Below are 19019 nucleotides of genomic sequence, written 5' to 3'. Positions count from 1 at the left end.
TTGTATCTTCTAAAATTCCCTTCATAAGCTTTCTATAGTTTTCAGCATACAGATCTTTGACATCTTTGCTTAGGTTTATTCCTAGGTATTTTATGCTTCTTGGTGCAATTTTGAATGGGATCAGTTTCTTTATTTGTCTTTATGTTGCTTCATTATTAGTGTAGAAGAATGCAACTGATTTCTGTACATTGATTTTGTATCCTGAGACTTGCTGAATTCATGTATCAGATCTAGCAGACTTTTGGTGGAGTCTATCGGGTTTTCTATTTATACTATGATGTCATCTGCAAAAAGTGAAATCTTAACTTCATCTTTGCCAATTTTGATGCCTTTGATTTCCTTTTGTTGTCTGATTGCTGATGCTAGAACTTCCAACACTATGTTAAACAACAGCGGTGAGAGTAGACATCTCTGTTTCATTCCTGATCTCAAGGGAAAGCTCTCAGTATTTCCCCATTGAGGATGATATTAGCTGTGGGCTTTTCATAAATGGCTTTTATGATGTTTAAGTATGTTCCTTCTAGCCCGACTTTCTTGACTGTTTTTATTAAGAAAGGATGCTAAATTTTGTCAAATGCTTTTTCTGCATCTATTGACAGGATCATATGGTTCTTATCTTTTCTTTTATTAATGTGATGTATCACATTGATTGATTTTCGAATGTTGAACCAGCCCTGCATCCCAGGAATGAATCCCACTTGATCATGGTGAATAATTCTTTTTATATGCTGTTGAATTTGATTTGCTAGTATCTTATTGAGGACTTTGCATCCATATTCGTCAGGGATATTGGCCTGTAGTTCTCTTTTTTTATTGGGCCTCTGTCTGGTTTGGGAATCAAAGTAATACTGGCTTCATAGAATGAGTCTGGAAGTTTTCCTTCCTTTTCTATTTCTTGGAGTAGCTTGAGAAGGATAGGTATTAGCTATGCTTTAAATGTTTGGTAGAATTTCCCAGGGAAGCCATCTGGTCCTGGACTCTTATTTGTTGGGAGATTTTTGATAACTGATTCAATTTCTTCATTGGTTATGAGTCTGTTCAAGCTTTCTATTTCTTCCTGTTTGAGTTTTGGAAGTGTGTGGGTGTTTAGGAATTTGTCCATTTCTTCCAGGTTGTCCAGTTTGTTGGCATATAATTTTTCATACTATTCCCTGATAATTGCTTTATTTCTGACCAATTGGTTGTAATAATTCCATTTTCATTCATGACTTTATCTATTTGAGTCATCTCCCTTTTCTTTTTGAGAAGCATGGCTAGAGGTTTATCAATTTTGTTTATTTTTTCAAAACACCAACTCTTGGCTTCATTGATCTGCTCTACAGTTTTTTTAGATTCTATATTGTTTATTTCTGCTCTGATCTTTATTATTTCTATTCTGCTCAGTTTGGAGTGTCTTTGCCATTCTACTTCTATTTCTTTTAGGTGCGCTGTTAGATTTTGTATTGGAATTTTTCTTGTTTCTTGAAATAGACCTGGATTGCAATGTATTTTCCTCCCAGGACTGCCTTTGCTGCATCCCAAAGCGTTTGCATTGTTGTCTTTTCATTTTCATTTGTTTCCCTATATTTTTAAATTTCTTTTCTAATGGCTTGATTGACCCATTCATTCTTTAGTAGGGTATTCTTTAACCTCCATGCTTTTGGAGGTTTTCCAGACTTTTTCCTGTGGTTGATTTCAAGCTTCATAGCATTGTGGTCTGAAAGAGTGTATGGTATGATCTCAATCCTTGTGTACTTATGAAGGGCTGTTTTGTGATGCAGTGTGTGATCTATCTTGGAGAATGTTCCATGTGCACTCGAGAAGAACGTATATTCTGTTGCTTTGGGATGCAGAGTTCTAAATATATATGTCAAGTCCATCTGATCCAATGTATCATTCAGGGCCATTGTTTCTTTTTTGATCCTGTGTCTATATGATCTATCCAATGTTGTAAGTGGAGTATTAAAGTTCCCTGCAACTATCACATTCTTACCGATAAGGTTGCTTAAGTTTGTGATTAATTTTTTTATATATTTGGGGGCTCCTGTATTCGGCACATCGACATGTATAATTGTTAGCTCTTCCTGATGGATAGACCCTGTAATTATTATATAATGCCCTTCTTCATCTCTTGTTACAGCCTTTAAAGTCTAGTTTGTTTGATATAAGTAGGGTTACTCCAGCTCTCTTTTGACTTCTAGTAGCATGATAGATAGTTCTCCATCCCCTCACTTTAAATCTGAAGGTGTCTTCAGGTCTAATATGAGTCTCTTGTAGACAGAAAATAGATGGGTCTTGTGTTTTTTTGTCCATTCTGAAACTCTATGTCTTTTGGTTGGAGCATTTACTCCATTTACATTCAGTGTTATTATAGAAAGATATGGGTTTAGAGTCATTGTGATGTCTGTATGTTTCATGCTCATAGTGATGTCTCTGGTACTTTGTGTTCCTTGCAACATTTCACTCACAGAATCCCCCTTAGAATATCCTGTAGGGCTGCTTTGGTGGTGATGAATTCCTTCAGTTTTTGTTTGTTTGGGAAGACCTTTGTCTCTCTTTCTATTCTGAATGACAGACTTGCTGGGATAAATGATTCTCAGCTGCATTTTTTTTAAATCTATTCATTACCTTGAAGATTTCCTGCCATTCCTTTCTGGCCTGCCAAGTTTCAGTAGATAGATCTTTCCCTAGAGTTACTGGTCTCCCTTTATATGTTAGAGTATGTTTATCCCTAGCTGCTTTCAGAATTTTCTCTTTATCCTTGTATTTTGCCAGTTTCACTATGATATGTCGTGAAGAAGTTCGATTCAAGTTACGTCTGAAGGAAGTTCTCTGTGCCTCTTGGATTTCAGTGTCTTTTTCCTTCCACAGATCAGGGAAGTTCTCAACTATGATTTGTTCAAGTACACCTTCACTCCTTCTCTCTCTTCCTCTTCTGGAATTCCTATGATACGGATATTGTTCCGTTTTATTGCATCACATAGTTCCCTAATTCTCCCCTCATACTCCTGGATTTTTTTATCTCTCTGTTTCTCAGCTTCCTCTTTTTCCATAATTTTATCTTCTAATTCACCTATTCTCTCCTATGCCTCTTTAATCCAAGCTGTGTTCGCCTCCATTTTATTTTGCCCCTCATTTATAGCATTTTTTAGCTCCTCCTGACTATTTCTTCATCCCCTGATCTCTGTAGCAATAGTTTCTCTGCTATCCCCTATACCTATTTCAATCATAGCAATTAATTTTATGACTATTCTTCTAAATTCTTGTCCCATTATATTTCTTAAATAGTTTTTGATCAATTCGTTAGCTGTTGCCACTTCATGGAGTTTGTTTTGAGGACAGTCCTTCCATTTCATCATTTTGGGTAGTCCCTGTGGTGGCACCAAACTGCAGGGCACTTCCCCTGTGCTGTCTGGAGTTACCTGTGTTGGTGGGTGGGACCGTAGTCAGACCTGATATCTATCCCCAGCCCACTGCTGGCTGGGCCACAGTCCGACTGGTGTGTACCTTTTCTTCCCCTCTGCCAAGGGCAGGACTCACTGTAGAGTGGTGTGTCCCCTGTACAGGTTACTTGCACACTTCCAGGCTTGTGGTGCTACTTTGATTGGATCTGGTGTCTTAGCTCAGGGGGATGCTCTTCCATAGGACTCTGGTCTATGCTTGGCTCCAGAGAGCCTATTCTGCTAGAATATGGCGGTTTTCTGGGGTATTTACTCAGGTGTGGGTGGAATCTAAGTGATCAGCAGGCTGAGGTGAGCCCAGCTCCCTCCTATGCTGCCATCTTCCTTGGCTTGGGATTTTTAATTTTTTTCATTTTTCTACTGTATTAATTCCTTTTCTCCCTTCAAAATGATGAAACAAAGGAATTCACCCCGAAAGAATGAGCACAAAGAAACAACAGCCAGGGATTTACCCAACACAGATACAAGCAAGATGTCTGAACCAGAATTTAGAATCATGATAATAAGAATACTAGGTGGAGTCGAAAATAGATTAGAATCTCTTTCTGCGGATATTGAAGTAAAAACTAGTCAGGATGAAATAAAAAATGCTATAAATGAGCTGCAATCTCGAATAGAGGCCACTGCAGCAAGGATGGATGAGGCAGAGATATCAGCAATATAGAGGACAAACTTATGGAGAATAAAGGAGCATTAAAAAAGTGGGAGATTAAGGCAAAAGTGCACGATTTAAGAATTAGAGAAATCAGTGACTCATTAAAAAGGAACAACATCAGAATCATAGGGGTCCCAGAAGAGGAAAAGAGAGAAATAGGGATAGAAGGGTTATGTGCGGAAATCATAGTGGAAACATTCCCAACCTGGAGAAAGACACAGAGATAGAAATGCAGGAATCACAGTGAGCCCCTATTAGATTCAACAAAAACTGACCATCAACAAGGCATATCATAGTAAAATTCACAAAATATTCACGCAAGGAGAAAATGATGAAAGCAGCAAGGGAAAAAAGTCCCTAACCTGCAAGGGAAGGCAGATCAAGTTTGCAGCAGACCTATCCACAGAAACTTGACAGGCCACAAAGGAGTGGCAGGATATATTCAGTGTGCTGAATCAGAAAAATATGCAGCCAAGAATTCTTTATTCAGGAAGGTTGTCATTCAAAATAGAAGGAAAGATGGAAAGCTTCCCAGACAAACAAAAATTAAAGGAGTTTGTGACCACTAAACCAGCCCTGCAAGAAATTTTAAGGAGGACTCTCTGTGGGGAGAAAAGAGGAAAAATAAATAAATAAATAAATAAATAAATAAATAAATAAATACCAAAAGCAGCAAAGATTAGAAAGGACCAGAGAACACCACCAGAAACTCCAATTCTAAAAGCATCACAATGGCAATAAATTCATATATTTCAGTACGTCAATGGACTCAATGCTCCAATCAAAAGACATAGGGTAACAGAATGTATAAGGAAATAAGATCCATCTATATGCTATTTACATGAGACCCACTTACACCTAAAGACACCTTCAAATTGAAAATAAGGGGATGGAGAACCATCTATCATGCTAATGGTCAACAAAAGAAAGCCAGAGTAGCCATACTTGTATCAGATAATCTAGACTTTAAAAAAAAGACTGTATTGGGGTGCCTGGGTGGCTCAGTCGGTTGAGCGTCCGGGCTCGGCTCTGGTCATGATCTTGCAGTCTATGAGTTCGAGCCCCACATCGGGCTCTGTGCTGACAGCTCAGAGCCTGGAGCCTGCTTCGGATTCCGTGTCCCCCTCTCTCTCTGCCCCTCCCCCATTCATGCTCTGTTTCTGTTTCTGTCTCAGAAATAAATAAACATTAAAAGAATAAAAAAATAAAGACTGTATCAAGTGATGCAGAAGGGCATTATATCATAATGAAAGGGTCTATTTACCAAGAAGACCAAAAAATTGTAAACATTTATTCACCAAATGTGATAGCACCCAAATATATAAATCAGTTAATCATAAACATAAAGAAACTCATCGATAGTAATGCCATAATAGTAGGAGACTTCAACACCCCACTCACAACAATGGACAGATCATCTAATCAAAAAATCAACAAGGAAAAATGACTTTGAATGACACTTTGGACCAGATGGACTTAACAGATATATTGAGAACATTTCATTCTAAAGCAGCAGAATATACATTTTTTCTGCAGTGTACATGGAATGTTCTCCACAATAGACAATGTACTGGGACACAAGGCAGCCCTAAGCAAGTACAAAATTATCGAGATCATACCGTGCATATTTTCAGACTACAATGTTATGAAACTCGAAATCAACAACAAGAAAAAAATTTGGAAAAGTAACAAATACATGGAGACTAAAGAGCATCCTACTAAAGAATGAATGGGCCAACCAAGAAGTTAAAGAGGAACTTAAAAAGTTCATGGAAGCCAATGAAATGATAACACCACAATCCAAAACCCCTGGGACGCAGCAAAGGTGGTCATAAGAGGAAAGTATATAGCAATCCAGTCCTTCCTAAAGAAGGAAGAAAGATCTCAGATACCACCTAACCTTATGCCATAGGGATCTGGAAAAAGAACAGCAAACAAAACCCAAAACCAGCAGAAGACAAGAAATAATAAAGAGTAGAGCAAAAATTAATGCTATCCAAACCAAAAAACAAACAAACAAACAAACAAACAAACAAACAGTAGAATAGATCAATGAAACCAGAAGCTGGTTATTTGGAAGAATTAACAAAATTGATCAACCACTAGCCAGTTTGATTGAAAAGAAACAGGAAAAGACCCAAGTAAATAAAATTAAGAATGAACGGGGAGAGATCCCAACTAACACAGCAGAAATAAAAACAATAATAAGAGAATATTATGAGAAATTATATGCCAATAAAATGGGCAATCTGGAAGAAATGGATAAGTTCCTCGAAACATATACACTACCAAAACGGAAACAGAAATAAATAGAAAATTTGAACAGACCCATAACTAGTAAGGAAATTGAATTAGCAGTCAAAAATCTGCCAAAACACAAGAGTCCAGGGCCAGATGGTTTTCCAGGGCAATTTTACCAAACATTTAAGGAAGACTTAACACCTATTCTCTTGAAGCTGCTCCAAAAAATAGAAATGGAAGGAAAACTTCCAAACCCTTTCTATGAAGCCAGCATTACCTTGATTCCAAAACCAGACAGAAACCCCACTACAAAGGAGAACTATAGACCAATTTCCCTGATGAATATGGATGCAAAAATCCTCAACAAGATATTAGCCAACCGGATACAACAATACATTAAAAAAAGTTATTCACCACGACCAAGTGGGATTTATACCTGGGATGCAGAGCTGGTTCAATATCCACAAAACAATTAACATGATTCATCACATCAATAAAAGAAAGGACAAGAACCATATGATCCTCTCAATCGATGCAGAGAAAGCATTTGAAAAAATACAGGATCCTTTCTTGATACAAACCCTCAAGATCATAAAAGCCATATATGAATGACCAATGCTAATATCATCCTCAATGGGGAAAAAACAGAGCTTTCCCCCTATGGTCACGACTAAGACAGGGATGTCCCCTCTCACCACTGTTATTCAACATAGAATGGGAAATCTTAGCCTCTGCAATCAGACAACACAAAGAAATAAAAGGCATCCAAATTGGCCAGGAGGAGGTCAAACTTTCATTCGTCACAGATGACATGATACTCTATATGGAAAACCCAGAAGATTCTACCAAAAAACTGCTAGAACTGATTCATGAATTCAGCAAAGTTGCAGGATATAAAATCAATGCACAGAAATCGGTTGCATTCCTATACACCAACAATGAAGCAACAGAAAAAGAAATTATGGAATCTATCCCATTTACATTTGCACCAAAACCCATAAAATACCTAGGAATAAATCTAATCAAAAAGGTGAAAAATCTATACACTGAATACTATAGAAAGCTGATGAATGAAATTGAAGAAGATACAAAAAAAATGGAAAAAGATTCCATGCTCCTGGATAGGAAAAACAAATATTGTTAAAATGTCGATACTACTGAAAGCAATCTACACATTCAATGCAATCCCTATCAAAATAACACCAGCATTCTCCACAGAGCTAAAACAAATAATCCTAAAATTTGTATGGAACCAGAAAAGACCCTGAATAACCAAAGCAATCTTAACAAAGAAAACCAAAGCAGGAGGCATCACAATCCCAGACTTTAAGCTATACCTCAAAGCTGTAATCATCAAGACAGTATGGTACTGGCACAAAAACAGACATCCAGATCAATGGAACAGAATAGAGAACCCAGAAATACATGCACAAACGTATGGCCAACTAATCTTTGACAAAGCAGGAAAGAATAGCCAATGGAATAAAGACACTCTCTTCAGCAACTGGTGCTGGGAAAACTGGACAGCGACATGCAGAAAAATGAACCGGGACCACTTTCTTACACCATACACAAAAATAGACTCAAAATGGATGAAAGACCTCAATGTAAAACAGGAAGCCATCAAAATCCTCGAGGAGAAAGCAGGCAAAAACCTCTTTGATCTATCTGGACTGCAGCAACTTCTTACTGAACATGTCTCCAGAGGCAAGGGAATCAAAAGCAAAAATAAACTATTGGGACCTCATCAAAATAAAAAGCTTCTGCACAGCAAAGGAAACAATCAGCAAAACTAAAAGGCAACCTTCAGAATGGAAGAAGATATTTGCAAATGACATATCAGACAAAGGGTTAGTACCCAAAATCTATGAAAAACTTATCAAACTCAACACCCAAAAAACAAATAACCCAGTGAAGAAATGGGCAAAATACATGAATACATACTTCTCCAAAGAAGACATCCAGATGGCCAACTGACACTTAAAAAAATGCTCAACTTCACTCATCATCAGGGAAATACAAATCAAAACCACAATGAGGTACCACCTTATGCCTGTCAGAATGGCTAACACTAACTCAGGCGACAACAGATGTCGGCGAGGATGCAGAGAAAGAGGATCTCTTTTGCATTGTTGGTGGGAATACAAGCTGGTGCAGCCACTCTGGAAAACAGTATGGAGGTTCCTCATAAAACTAAAAATAGAACTACCCTATGACCCAGCAATTGCACTACTAGGAATTTATCCAAGGTATACAGCTGTGCTGTTTCGAAGGGACACATGCACCCCCATGTTTATATCAGAACTATTAACAATGGCCAAAGTATGGAAAGAGCCCAAAAGTCCATCAATGGATGAATTGATAAAAAAGATGTGATATAATGTAGTATTACTCGGCAATCAAAAAGAATGAAATCTTGCCATTTGCAACTATGTGGATGGAACTGGAGGGTATTACGCTAAGTGAAATTAGTCAGTCAGAGAAAGATAAAAATCATATGACTTCACTCATATGAGGACTTTAAGAGACAAAACAGATGAACATAAGGGAAGGGAAACAAAAATAATACAAAAACAGGGAGGGGGACAAAACATAAGTGACTCATAAATTAGGAGAACAAACAGGGTTATGGGAGTGGTTGTGGAAGGGGGGATGGGCTAAATGCGTAAGGGGCACTAAGGAATCTACTCCTGAAATCATTGTTGCACTATATGCTAACTAATTTGGATGTAAATTTAAAAAAAAAGAAAGAAAGAAAAAGAAAAAGAAAATAAACCATTTCCATTGACACAGTAAATCAGTTCATGCAGTATGCAAGGATTCTCATGGTGTTTGCTATTTAATAGTCTCAATTGAATACCTAACCTAATGGGATATAAAGTAGAATCAAATATACATATCATCATACTCTTGTAAGGCTATGATGGAAAAGATACAAAAAGACTACTTTAAAAAGGAGTACACATTGACCTTAAAGAGAAAGTAGAAGGATAAGAGTTTTCAAAAATCAATAGGACATATTAGAACATTTTAAATCCATCAGAAATAGTTTTTATTTTTATTTTTTTATTATAGTTGACCTACAATGTTACATTAGTTTCAGTCCTAAATAGAATGATTCACCATCTGTATATGTGATGCTATATTCACAAGTATAGCTACCATTTGTTACCACACAATGCTACTACAATATCATTGATGTTACATCTTTGATTGCCAGGAATTATTCATTCCATATCTGTAAGCCTGTAACTCCCACTCCCCTTCACCCATTTTGCCCATTCTCCTGCCCACCTTCCGTCAAACATTAGTTTCTTGCCTGTTTTTATAGGTCTAATTTTGCTTTTTTTGTTTATTCATTTGTTTTGTTTTTTAGATTCCACATATGATAGAAATCATATGACATTTGTCTTTCTCAGTCTGACCTATTTTGCTCAGCACAATACCCACTAGGTCAATCCATGTTGTCACAAATGGAGAGATTTCATTCTTTTTTTTTTAAATATTGTTTACTTTTATTGTTGAGAGAGAGACAGAGTGTGAGCAGGGGAGGGGCAGAGAGAGAGGGAGATGCAGAATTCGAAGCAGGCTCCAGGCTCTGAGCTTTCAGTACAGAGCCTGATGCGGGGCTTGAACTCACAAGCTGTGAGATCATGACCTGAGCCAAAGTCGGATGCTCAACCGACTGAGCCACCCAGGCAGCCCAATTTCATTCTTTTTTATGGATACAAAATATTCCATTGTAAAAATTGGCAGAGGACCTAAATAGACATTTTTCCAAAGACGATATATTGATGGCCAACAGATACATGAAAAAATGCTCAACATTAATAATCATCACAAAAATGTAAATCAAAACCACAATGAGACATTACCTCACACCTGTCAAAATGGATAAAATAAAACACAAGGAATAACAAATGTTGGTGAGAGTATAGAAAATAAAGGAAATTTCACGAACTGTTGGTGGGGATATAAATTAGTACAGCCAATTTCTAAAAATAGAAATACCATATGATTCAAAAATTCCACTAATTGGTATTTACCTAAAGAAAATGACTTTATTTACAATAGCTAAGATACGGAAGCAACCTAAGTGTCCACTGATAGATGAATGACTAAAGAAGTGGTATATACATACAATGAAATGTTATACAGCAACAAAAAGGACCAGATCTAGCCATTTGCAAGAACATGGATGGGCCTAGAGGGTATTATGCTAAGTGAAATAGGTTGTACTGTGAAAGAAATAGTTTTTAAGCCTGTCAAATGAAAATTTAGGGGCGTGGCTCAGTCATTTAAGCATCCACCTCTTTATTTCAGCTCAGGTCATGATCTCTTGGTTTGTAAGTTTCAGCCCCACATTGGGCTCTGCACTGACAGTGTGGAACCTGGTTGAGATTGTCTCTCTCCTCTCTCTCTGCCCCTCCTGCACTCTCTCACTCTCAAAATAAGTAAATATAGTTTAAAAAAATAAAAATAATGGAAAATGAAACTCAGTAGACACAATTAGGCATATGATATTGCTTGAATTATTCAAGTAATTGAAGGTCCTCAATCAATATTTGTTGAATAGGTAGATGGATTTTGACCACAGTCCTGAAATAATGAAAAAATCCAAATCTATTTCATCTTTGTTAATGAGTTCCAGACTTGTCCTTTGTATTTATTATTGAGTTTTGGTTTGACTGAGCTATTATATAAAGTGACCACTCTATTTCTAGGTGCAAAGACAACTGTCTAGAATATTGTGTCTGGTCTTGATAACTCTTTTATCATTCTTTGATTCATTTTCAGATTCAGTGGATATAACAATCCTCTCAATCCTTTGATCTTATAAAAATTTGTGAGTTTATTTCTTAGAACCTCCATCTCTCACTTTCAATTCTATAAGGCAGAATAACCTTCAGTTTAGGCAGAATATCTCTGAGTTTTCCCAGGAATGATGGGACACATTATCCTCACGGCGGAGCAAGAAACAGCAACCACTTACGACAGTGCCATGATTCAAATACAGGATTATGAAGGATCCACAGAGTAATTAGAGACCATATCAGTCATAATTACTTTTGAACTAGAAAGGCAAAAAACTGAAATTCACTGTAGACCACGTATCTGATGGAAACACACTCTTTTCTTTAATTCATTTTTTGTTAATTAAAAAGAAAGGCAAATTAGGACAGTGCTATACTCACCTTTTTATTAATATTAGCAACCGCTTTTAATATGATGTCCTGGTGGTCAGTCTGTATTATGCCAAGTTCATTAAGTTTTTGCCGAGTAATGTTAAGTAGCTTCTCCCCATTGATTTTTGCTCTTTCAAAGTGTTCTCCATATATCAGAAAATTATAATTCAATTCTGAAAAAAGACAAAAGAGGTAGAGGAAATGTCAAAGAAAATAGAGACCATACCTCCTTTAAAGACAACTATATAATTCAACCAGTATAGAATTACTTGTGCCTTTTTTCTTATTATCAATGAGCCACTTACAGTTTTTATTCCAACACTCCATCTTAAATTCAGCGTCCTTAGTTAGAAAGGCTTAGGAAGGACAGATTTTTGTAGGCCCTCACAGAAATGCTTAAGTAGAAAATGTAATTAATAAAAGATACCCTGTTAAATATACACCTATAGTTAGAGATTATAACTGAAAGTATATTTATAATCTGTTATAATAATATTGAAGATGGACTTCACAGAACTGAGATAAAATGTACTTCTTGATTTGTGACTGCTTTAACATTTGGAATTTGATCAATTAAGAATCCATATAGTTAATATATGTGAACTATTTGGGGAGGGTACAATCTCTTGGGTAAACTGCTTCATAACTATAATTAAGAGGGAAAAATCCAAAATTATTCACATATATATTTTAGTAACCTGCTTCTGCCATTTCTTTAGCTCTATTTAGAAAGAAGTAATTAGAAGATCCATAAGTAAAACAATATATATTAAATAATGGAGAAAAATTAACTTAATCTGATATAAAAGAAAGCTGAGCTTATATGAATAACTAAAGGCATCAGAAGACTAAATACATTATGGAGGCACCTGGGTGGCTCAGTCGTTAAGCGTCTGACCCTTGATTTTGGCTCAAGTCATGATCTCAATGTTCACGATCTAGAGTCCATAGTTGGGCTCTGTGCTGTCTGCTTGGGATTCTCTCTCTCTCTCTCTCTCTCTCTCTCTCTCTCTCTTTCTGCTCCCTAAACTTAAAATAAGAAGACTAAATTATGAAATTATCATTCTTCTTTGGTTACACATAGTAAGAGTAAGGGTACAGTGGAAATGGTCCTAGATTAACATAATTTATTTGAAATTTGATGAACTTCCCTATGAAAGTGAATGTGGCTAATATCCTGGGAACTAATGATATAAGCTGATTAATACAGATCTTACTACTTTGATTTTTTAAAAATAACTCAGGAGAGTGTTTACCTTTATAATATCTTTAGATAATCTGCTAAAGAATTAGATAATATAAATAGCATTTCATGAGGAATATTTAAACTGCTTTTAAAACTTCTCAAGTACAGGGACATCTGGGTGGTCAGTCAGTTAAAATTCTGACTCTTGATTTTAGCTCAGATCATAATTTCACAGTTCGTGAGTTCAAGCCCCATATGGGGTTCTGTGCTGACTCATGGAGCCTGCTTGGGATTCTCTCTCTCTCTCTCTCTCTCTCTCTCTCTTTCTGCCTCTCCCCTACTCGTGCTCACTCTCACTCTCTCTCAAAATAAATAAATAAATAGAAAGCTTGTCAAATACAGGTATACACTTCACTATACTCATATGCTAATTAAATAATATTTGCATTCTTACCTATTTATTAAAACAAGTCCTGCCAATGACCTCTGATAAATTTACTTTGTTAGTTTCATTCTTTTTATTTATCTTTTATTCGAGTATAGTTGACACACAATGTTACATTAATTTCAGTTGTACAACTTGGTGATTTGACAAGTTTATACATTATGCTATGTTCACCATAAGTATAGGTACCATCTGTCCCATTACATCATTACAGTATCATTGACCGTATTCCTCTTGCTCTGTGCCATATTACCATAACTTTATCATTTCATAACTAGAGGCCTGTATCTCCCCCTCCTCTTCACCCATTTTTTCCAATCCCCCCCACATCCTTCCCCCTGACAACCATCAGTTTTTTTTCTCTGTATTTGTAGCTCTGATTGTGCTTTTTGTTGTTTTATTCTTTTTAAAATTTTTATCTTTAGATTCCATGAGTGAAATCATAAGGTATTTATCTTTCTCAGTCAGACTTATTTTACTTAGCTTAAGTAGGTCCATTGATGTTGTCTCAAATAACACAATCTAATCTTTTTTAAGGCTGTTTAATATTCCATTATATATATTATATAATATGATATATAATCATAATATATGATTTATATAACATTTTCCTCATCCATTCATCTTATAATGTATCACACATATATAATACATAATAATATACCACATTTTATATATATATACTACATTTTCCTTATCCATTCATCTATTGATGGACACTTAGTTTGCTTCCATTCTTGGCTATTGTAACTAATGCTGCAATAAACATAGGGGTGCATATATATTTTGAGTTAATGTTTTCATTTCCCTTGGGTAAATACCCAATAGTGGAATTATTAGATCATATAGCATATCTACTTTTAGTTTTTTGAGGAACCTCCATACTGTTTTCCACAGTGGCTGTACCAATTTACATTCACACCAACAGTGCATGAGAGTTCCTTTTTCTCCACATCCTCACCAACACTTGCTATTTTTTGTCTTCTTGATTTTAGCCATTTTGACTTGTGTGAGGTGATATCTCATCATGGTTTTGGTCTGCATTTCCAAGATTAATGGTGTTGAGCATCTTTTCATGTGTCTGTTGGCAATCTGCAGGTATTCTTTCATAAAATGTCTATTCAGGTATTCTGCCTGTTTTTTTTTTCAACGTTTATTTATTTTTGGGACAGAGAGAGACACAGCATGAACGGGGGAGGGGCAGAGAGAGAGGGAGACACAGAATCAGAAACAGGCTCCAGGCTCCGAGCCATCAGCCCAGAGCCCGACGCGGGGCTCGAACTCGTGGACCGCGAGATCGTGACCTGGCTGAAGTCGGCCGCTTAACCGACTGCGCCACCCAGGCGCCCCTCTGCCTGTTTTTTATTTAAAAATTTTTTCTGCCCATGTTTTAATAAGATTCTTTTTGGTGCTTGTTAGTTTCATTCTTATTAAAACCTACCCTTTAAAGGCATAAAAGTATATTTCTTTTATTTTAAATTTTTGTGATTCTTTATTGCTACATATTTAGACTGGTTTTACCCTTTGATTATTCATAAATTAGTAAAGTTTCTCATTGAATTAAAAAAATTTTAAAGTAAAGCCACCTGGAATAACTCAACTTTTGTCAGTTTATTATTTAGATTTCCCATTTCCATCCATTGGAACATTATAACAGAGAACACTTCTCTGTTCCATGTTATAAAATAACCAGCAATATAATTCAGAGTTACAAAGTACCTACCTAAACTTGGGTGTATGTCTCAGCTTATTTTTCAGGCTATTACTTCCTTTCATTGGGCAGAGAGAAATAATTCAGTATTTGATTTATAAGAGTACATATATGAGTGAATAAAAGTAAATAAAAAATATCAACAGGAGAGATTGTCTTTTTCCCATTATATATTGTTTCCTGCTTTGTTGAAGATTAATTGACCATATAGCTATGGGTTCACTTCTGGGTTTTCTATTATGTTCTACTGATCTATGTGTCTATTTTTGTGCCAATACCATACTGTTTTGATCACTACAGTTTTGTAATATAACTTGAAGTCTGGAACTGTGATGCCTCCAGCTTTGTTCTTTTTCAGGATTGCTTTGGCTATTTGAGGGAAGCTGTGTAACTATGTTAAAATAAATTTGAAAGCTGAATTTCTCAAGGTAATCTTCCTATTAACTTATAGAAGACTGTGCTGTACTTATTTCATTACACTGGTTAAATATGATAAAAAATAAACTGAAATTTCTATGAGTCAGTTCTCATGCTATCAATAGGCTAGGAGAAAATTATATATAGCTTTGTCTAAAAGAATGATATATATATTATTATGGATGGTGCTCATATGTACTTGAAACTTTACTCAGTAAATATATTTGAATGTTTAATGATTTATCAGAGGGGATTTGATCTTTTCTTTACTCTTCATGTGTATATGGAGAGTGAATAGTAATGCCTTGAATATTTGACACCCCCCAGTGTCACATTCTGTTTATGAACTGCAACAGATACTTGCACTGAAATGTAATATACTGTCAACTAGATTGTAGGAATAAATTAAATAATTGTGATGTATACAAATTAAATAAAATAACTTAGTCTCTATAGAGGATTGAGTATCTGATGTAGTACATGTCAGTTATTTCTCCTAGGTTACTTTGCCTTGTTTTTATAAATCCTTTTGGGGCGCCTGGGTGGCGCAGTCGGTTAAGCGTCCGACTTCAGCCAGGTCACGATCTCGCGTTCCGGGAGTTCGAGCCCCGTGTCGGGCTCTGGGCTGATGGCTCAGAGCCTGGAGCCTGTTTCCGATTCTGTGTCTCCCTCTCTCTCTCTGCCCCTACCCCGTTCATGCTCTCTCTCTGTCCCAAAAATAAATAAAACGTTGAAAAAAAAATAAATCCTTTTATTAAAACTTCCTTAGAAAGCATATGGACCAGATAATAACTATGGACCTGAAACTAGTTGCATGCCGTCACCAACCAATAGCCTGCATCCTTTTATTACAGGATTCTGGATTGAATCTATACATATCATTTGGTCTTCATTTATATATAGGACTTTTGAGTCATTAATGGCATAATTATCAAGTTGGTCTGATTAACATATATCAGCTATAAGCATATAAAGCTTGCAAATCAGAGACGAGGCCATTTCTGTAAGGAAGCATGAAGACTGAAGAAGCTAAATGTTCATGATGCAAAAAATCCGTGGCAAATGTCCAAGGAGAGATTTAGCAAGCCTAAGAATTGATTACAATTCCACAATTAGCATGCCCCTTCAAAGTGATACCACCAATGAAAGGCAGAAAGCTCATTCTCAATATCTGGCATAAAAGCTTCCAGGTTTGTAAAACCATTTATATTTTGATGTATTTTCACAATTCATAGTAGTGCTGTTCAAATTACCTCCAAGGATAAATTTTTTGAATTCTAAGCTATCAATAAGAAAATATGTAACTTTCAAATTGATTTATATGACATACACATCCACACCTACCCGGTTTTTATTTTTATCCCATGTCACTTTGTCCCGTCAGAGCTTAATATTAACAATATTGATTTATAAGTTTGAGTCACAGTATTATTCTTAAATGTTGTGTATATGAATGAATATGTACATGCGTTTGTATATGTTTTAAATTTATTTTCCCAAATATGTGAGTAATTTATATAGTCATGACCCCATTGTATATGCATGGATTGACATAAGCCATTAAGAGTAGATTGTATATTTTGTTTATAAATATAAAAATGATCAGTTTTTTTCTCTTAGTTTAAGAAGCTGCAAGACCCACTGTAATAATAATAACTAATATTTGCCATTTTAAACACTTTTCATATATTAACTCAATTCTTACAACAATTCTGACAAAGGAACTACTATTATCTGCACTCTGCAGATGCAAAAACTGACTCAAGGAGAGGTAAGTCACTTAACAAAGGATACAAAGCTAGTAAGTGGCTGAGTCAGGATTTAAAGCCAAGAAGCTTGACTATAGATCTCATGCTCTTAACCACTATGTTATACTACTTCTCATAGTAATTGAGATGGTCTAAAATTGGAAATGACTACTTATGACACCCACAAAATACCTTCTAGAATGCCATGTAAGATACAGCTGGCCACCATCTCAGAGTAATCTAAGTGAAGTCAGTTATCCACAACTGTGAATTTTTGCAAAGATCATAATCCATATGTACAGCTCATCATTCCTTAATCTCACTCATTCATTTGTTCCGCAAAGATTTAATAAGTGATTTCTATGTGCATAATAATTGTTACAAATTCAGGGGGACAGGAAGACACACAACACAATCCCTGCATTTAGAGAGCTTACAATTTTATTTTAGGACACTAAACAGAAACACACAAAAAATGTTAATATCATGTATCTTAAACTAAAAGAAATATGCCCCAAGTGTTAAGTGAATGAGAAATATTGTAGGCTTTAGTTAATAAAAGAAATGAAAGATCAGAATGAATTTGAGTGATGGGGCAATGTTTTCACACATTCATATCCTGCACAATAAAACTGCAATCTCGTGTTTCCTAACACTGTACGTAGCATGTTATTTAACTTCACCAGTCAATTCTTTATGTTCTTAAAATCCACCATATTGTATATAGATTAATACAATACTATTTTGGGTCTAATTGGGTTTCTTATTTGTATGGGCTATGACTTTATCTAGAAGAGGGCAAAAAATACTGAAAATTCAAGGAAAATATATATATATTGTTGAATTATATTAGTCACAAATAGGCTAATTAAATTATTGAAACCAATAACACAACTGAAAATTAAAGAAATATTTATATAGCCAAAAGCATTTAAAATTTCCTAAAACTCAACAATTAAGAAAATTTCATCTCTCTATATTTTATAAGAAAGTGGTATATACTTGTAATAAAAAAGGGCCAAAAAAGACACCCAATGCATTTTAAAACTCTTCATTTACTGAATTTCAAGCAACAGCATTTTAACAGAGAGCTTCTTCAAATTAGCAAGTCATACAAACCATATGTGACGAAGCCTAGACATACTACTATGAAGAAACTACAAAATTAGATTCCAAAGACATCCAGGAATTTCAAATGTAGAAAACAAACCTGGCACCAACAGAAAACTAGCATTTTGATTTTATGTTATAGAACAACAGTCAAACATAAGAAAGATGCTCAATACATCCAAGAGGACTCAATTTAAAATACAGTAAGAAAAAAAAAATAAAATAATAAAATAAAATAAAAAGAAAGTTGAAATAAACTGGCTTGAAAAAATGCTAAACAATTATAAAGCTAAATAAGCAAGCTATAACTTTAAATATTGAGAATTATACACAAAATGGTATTTTAAATTATACACAAAATTAATTCTTAATGTTATCTTCTTTAATGAGACTAAAAATGTAGAAAATCCAAAGTAAATGCATATACATTTTATATATATTTGGAATCCAAGGGGATATGCTAATTTTTATATTTATGTATGTATGTACATTTTGTGGGAAATATGCTTCTTAATTTTTAAATGGCTTATGATGCTATTTAAATTATAAAAGTTTGCTACTTCTATATACTCAGAATAGTGTAATATCAGTAAATGATATCTATACAGTCTGGAAAGCATATAGTGAAGTGTTTAAGAACACTTGTAATAAAGGTATTTCTAAGAATGATACTTGCTTACTATATAGAGGTTAATATTCTATCATGTAGAACGGTGTTTAAGAATACTTCTAACAAAGATGTTTGGAAGAACACTGTTTACATATTACTTAGAATTTGTATCCTAAAAGTGTTTTACATATACTTAGAAGAGTGTATTATAACAGTGATAGTTATACACATTCTTCAATGGATGCAATGAAGTGTGTAAGAACACATGAT

General features: G+C 35.2%; 1 protein-coding gene across 3 annotated transcripts in view; it reads right to left on the bottom strand.

The window, feature by feature from the left end:
- LOC125157828 (uncharacterized) overlaps positions 1-19019 on the bottom strand; it is a 412592-nt gene that overhangs the window by 311360 nt on the left and 82213 nt on the right. For all 3 annotated transcript variants that reach the window (XM_047844867.1, XM_047844868.1, XM_047844869.1), the window contains exon 3: positions 11532-11695. In XM_047844867.1, the coding sequence (XP_047700823.1) occupies positions 11532-11695 (164 nt within the window). The remainder of the gene's footprint in view (positions 1-11531; positions 11696-19019) is intronic.

This window comes from Prionailurus viverrinus, chromosome X, assembly GCF_022837055.1.
Source record: "Prionailurus viverrinus isolate Anna chromosome X, UM_Priviv_1.0, whole genome shotgun sequence".
NCBI lineage: Eukaryota > Metazoa > Chordata > Mammalia > Carnivora > Felidae > Prionailurus > Prionailurus viverrinus.
This window is presented reverse-complemented; position numbering and strand designations above follow the sequence as displayed.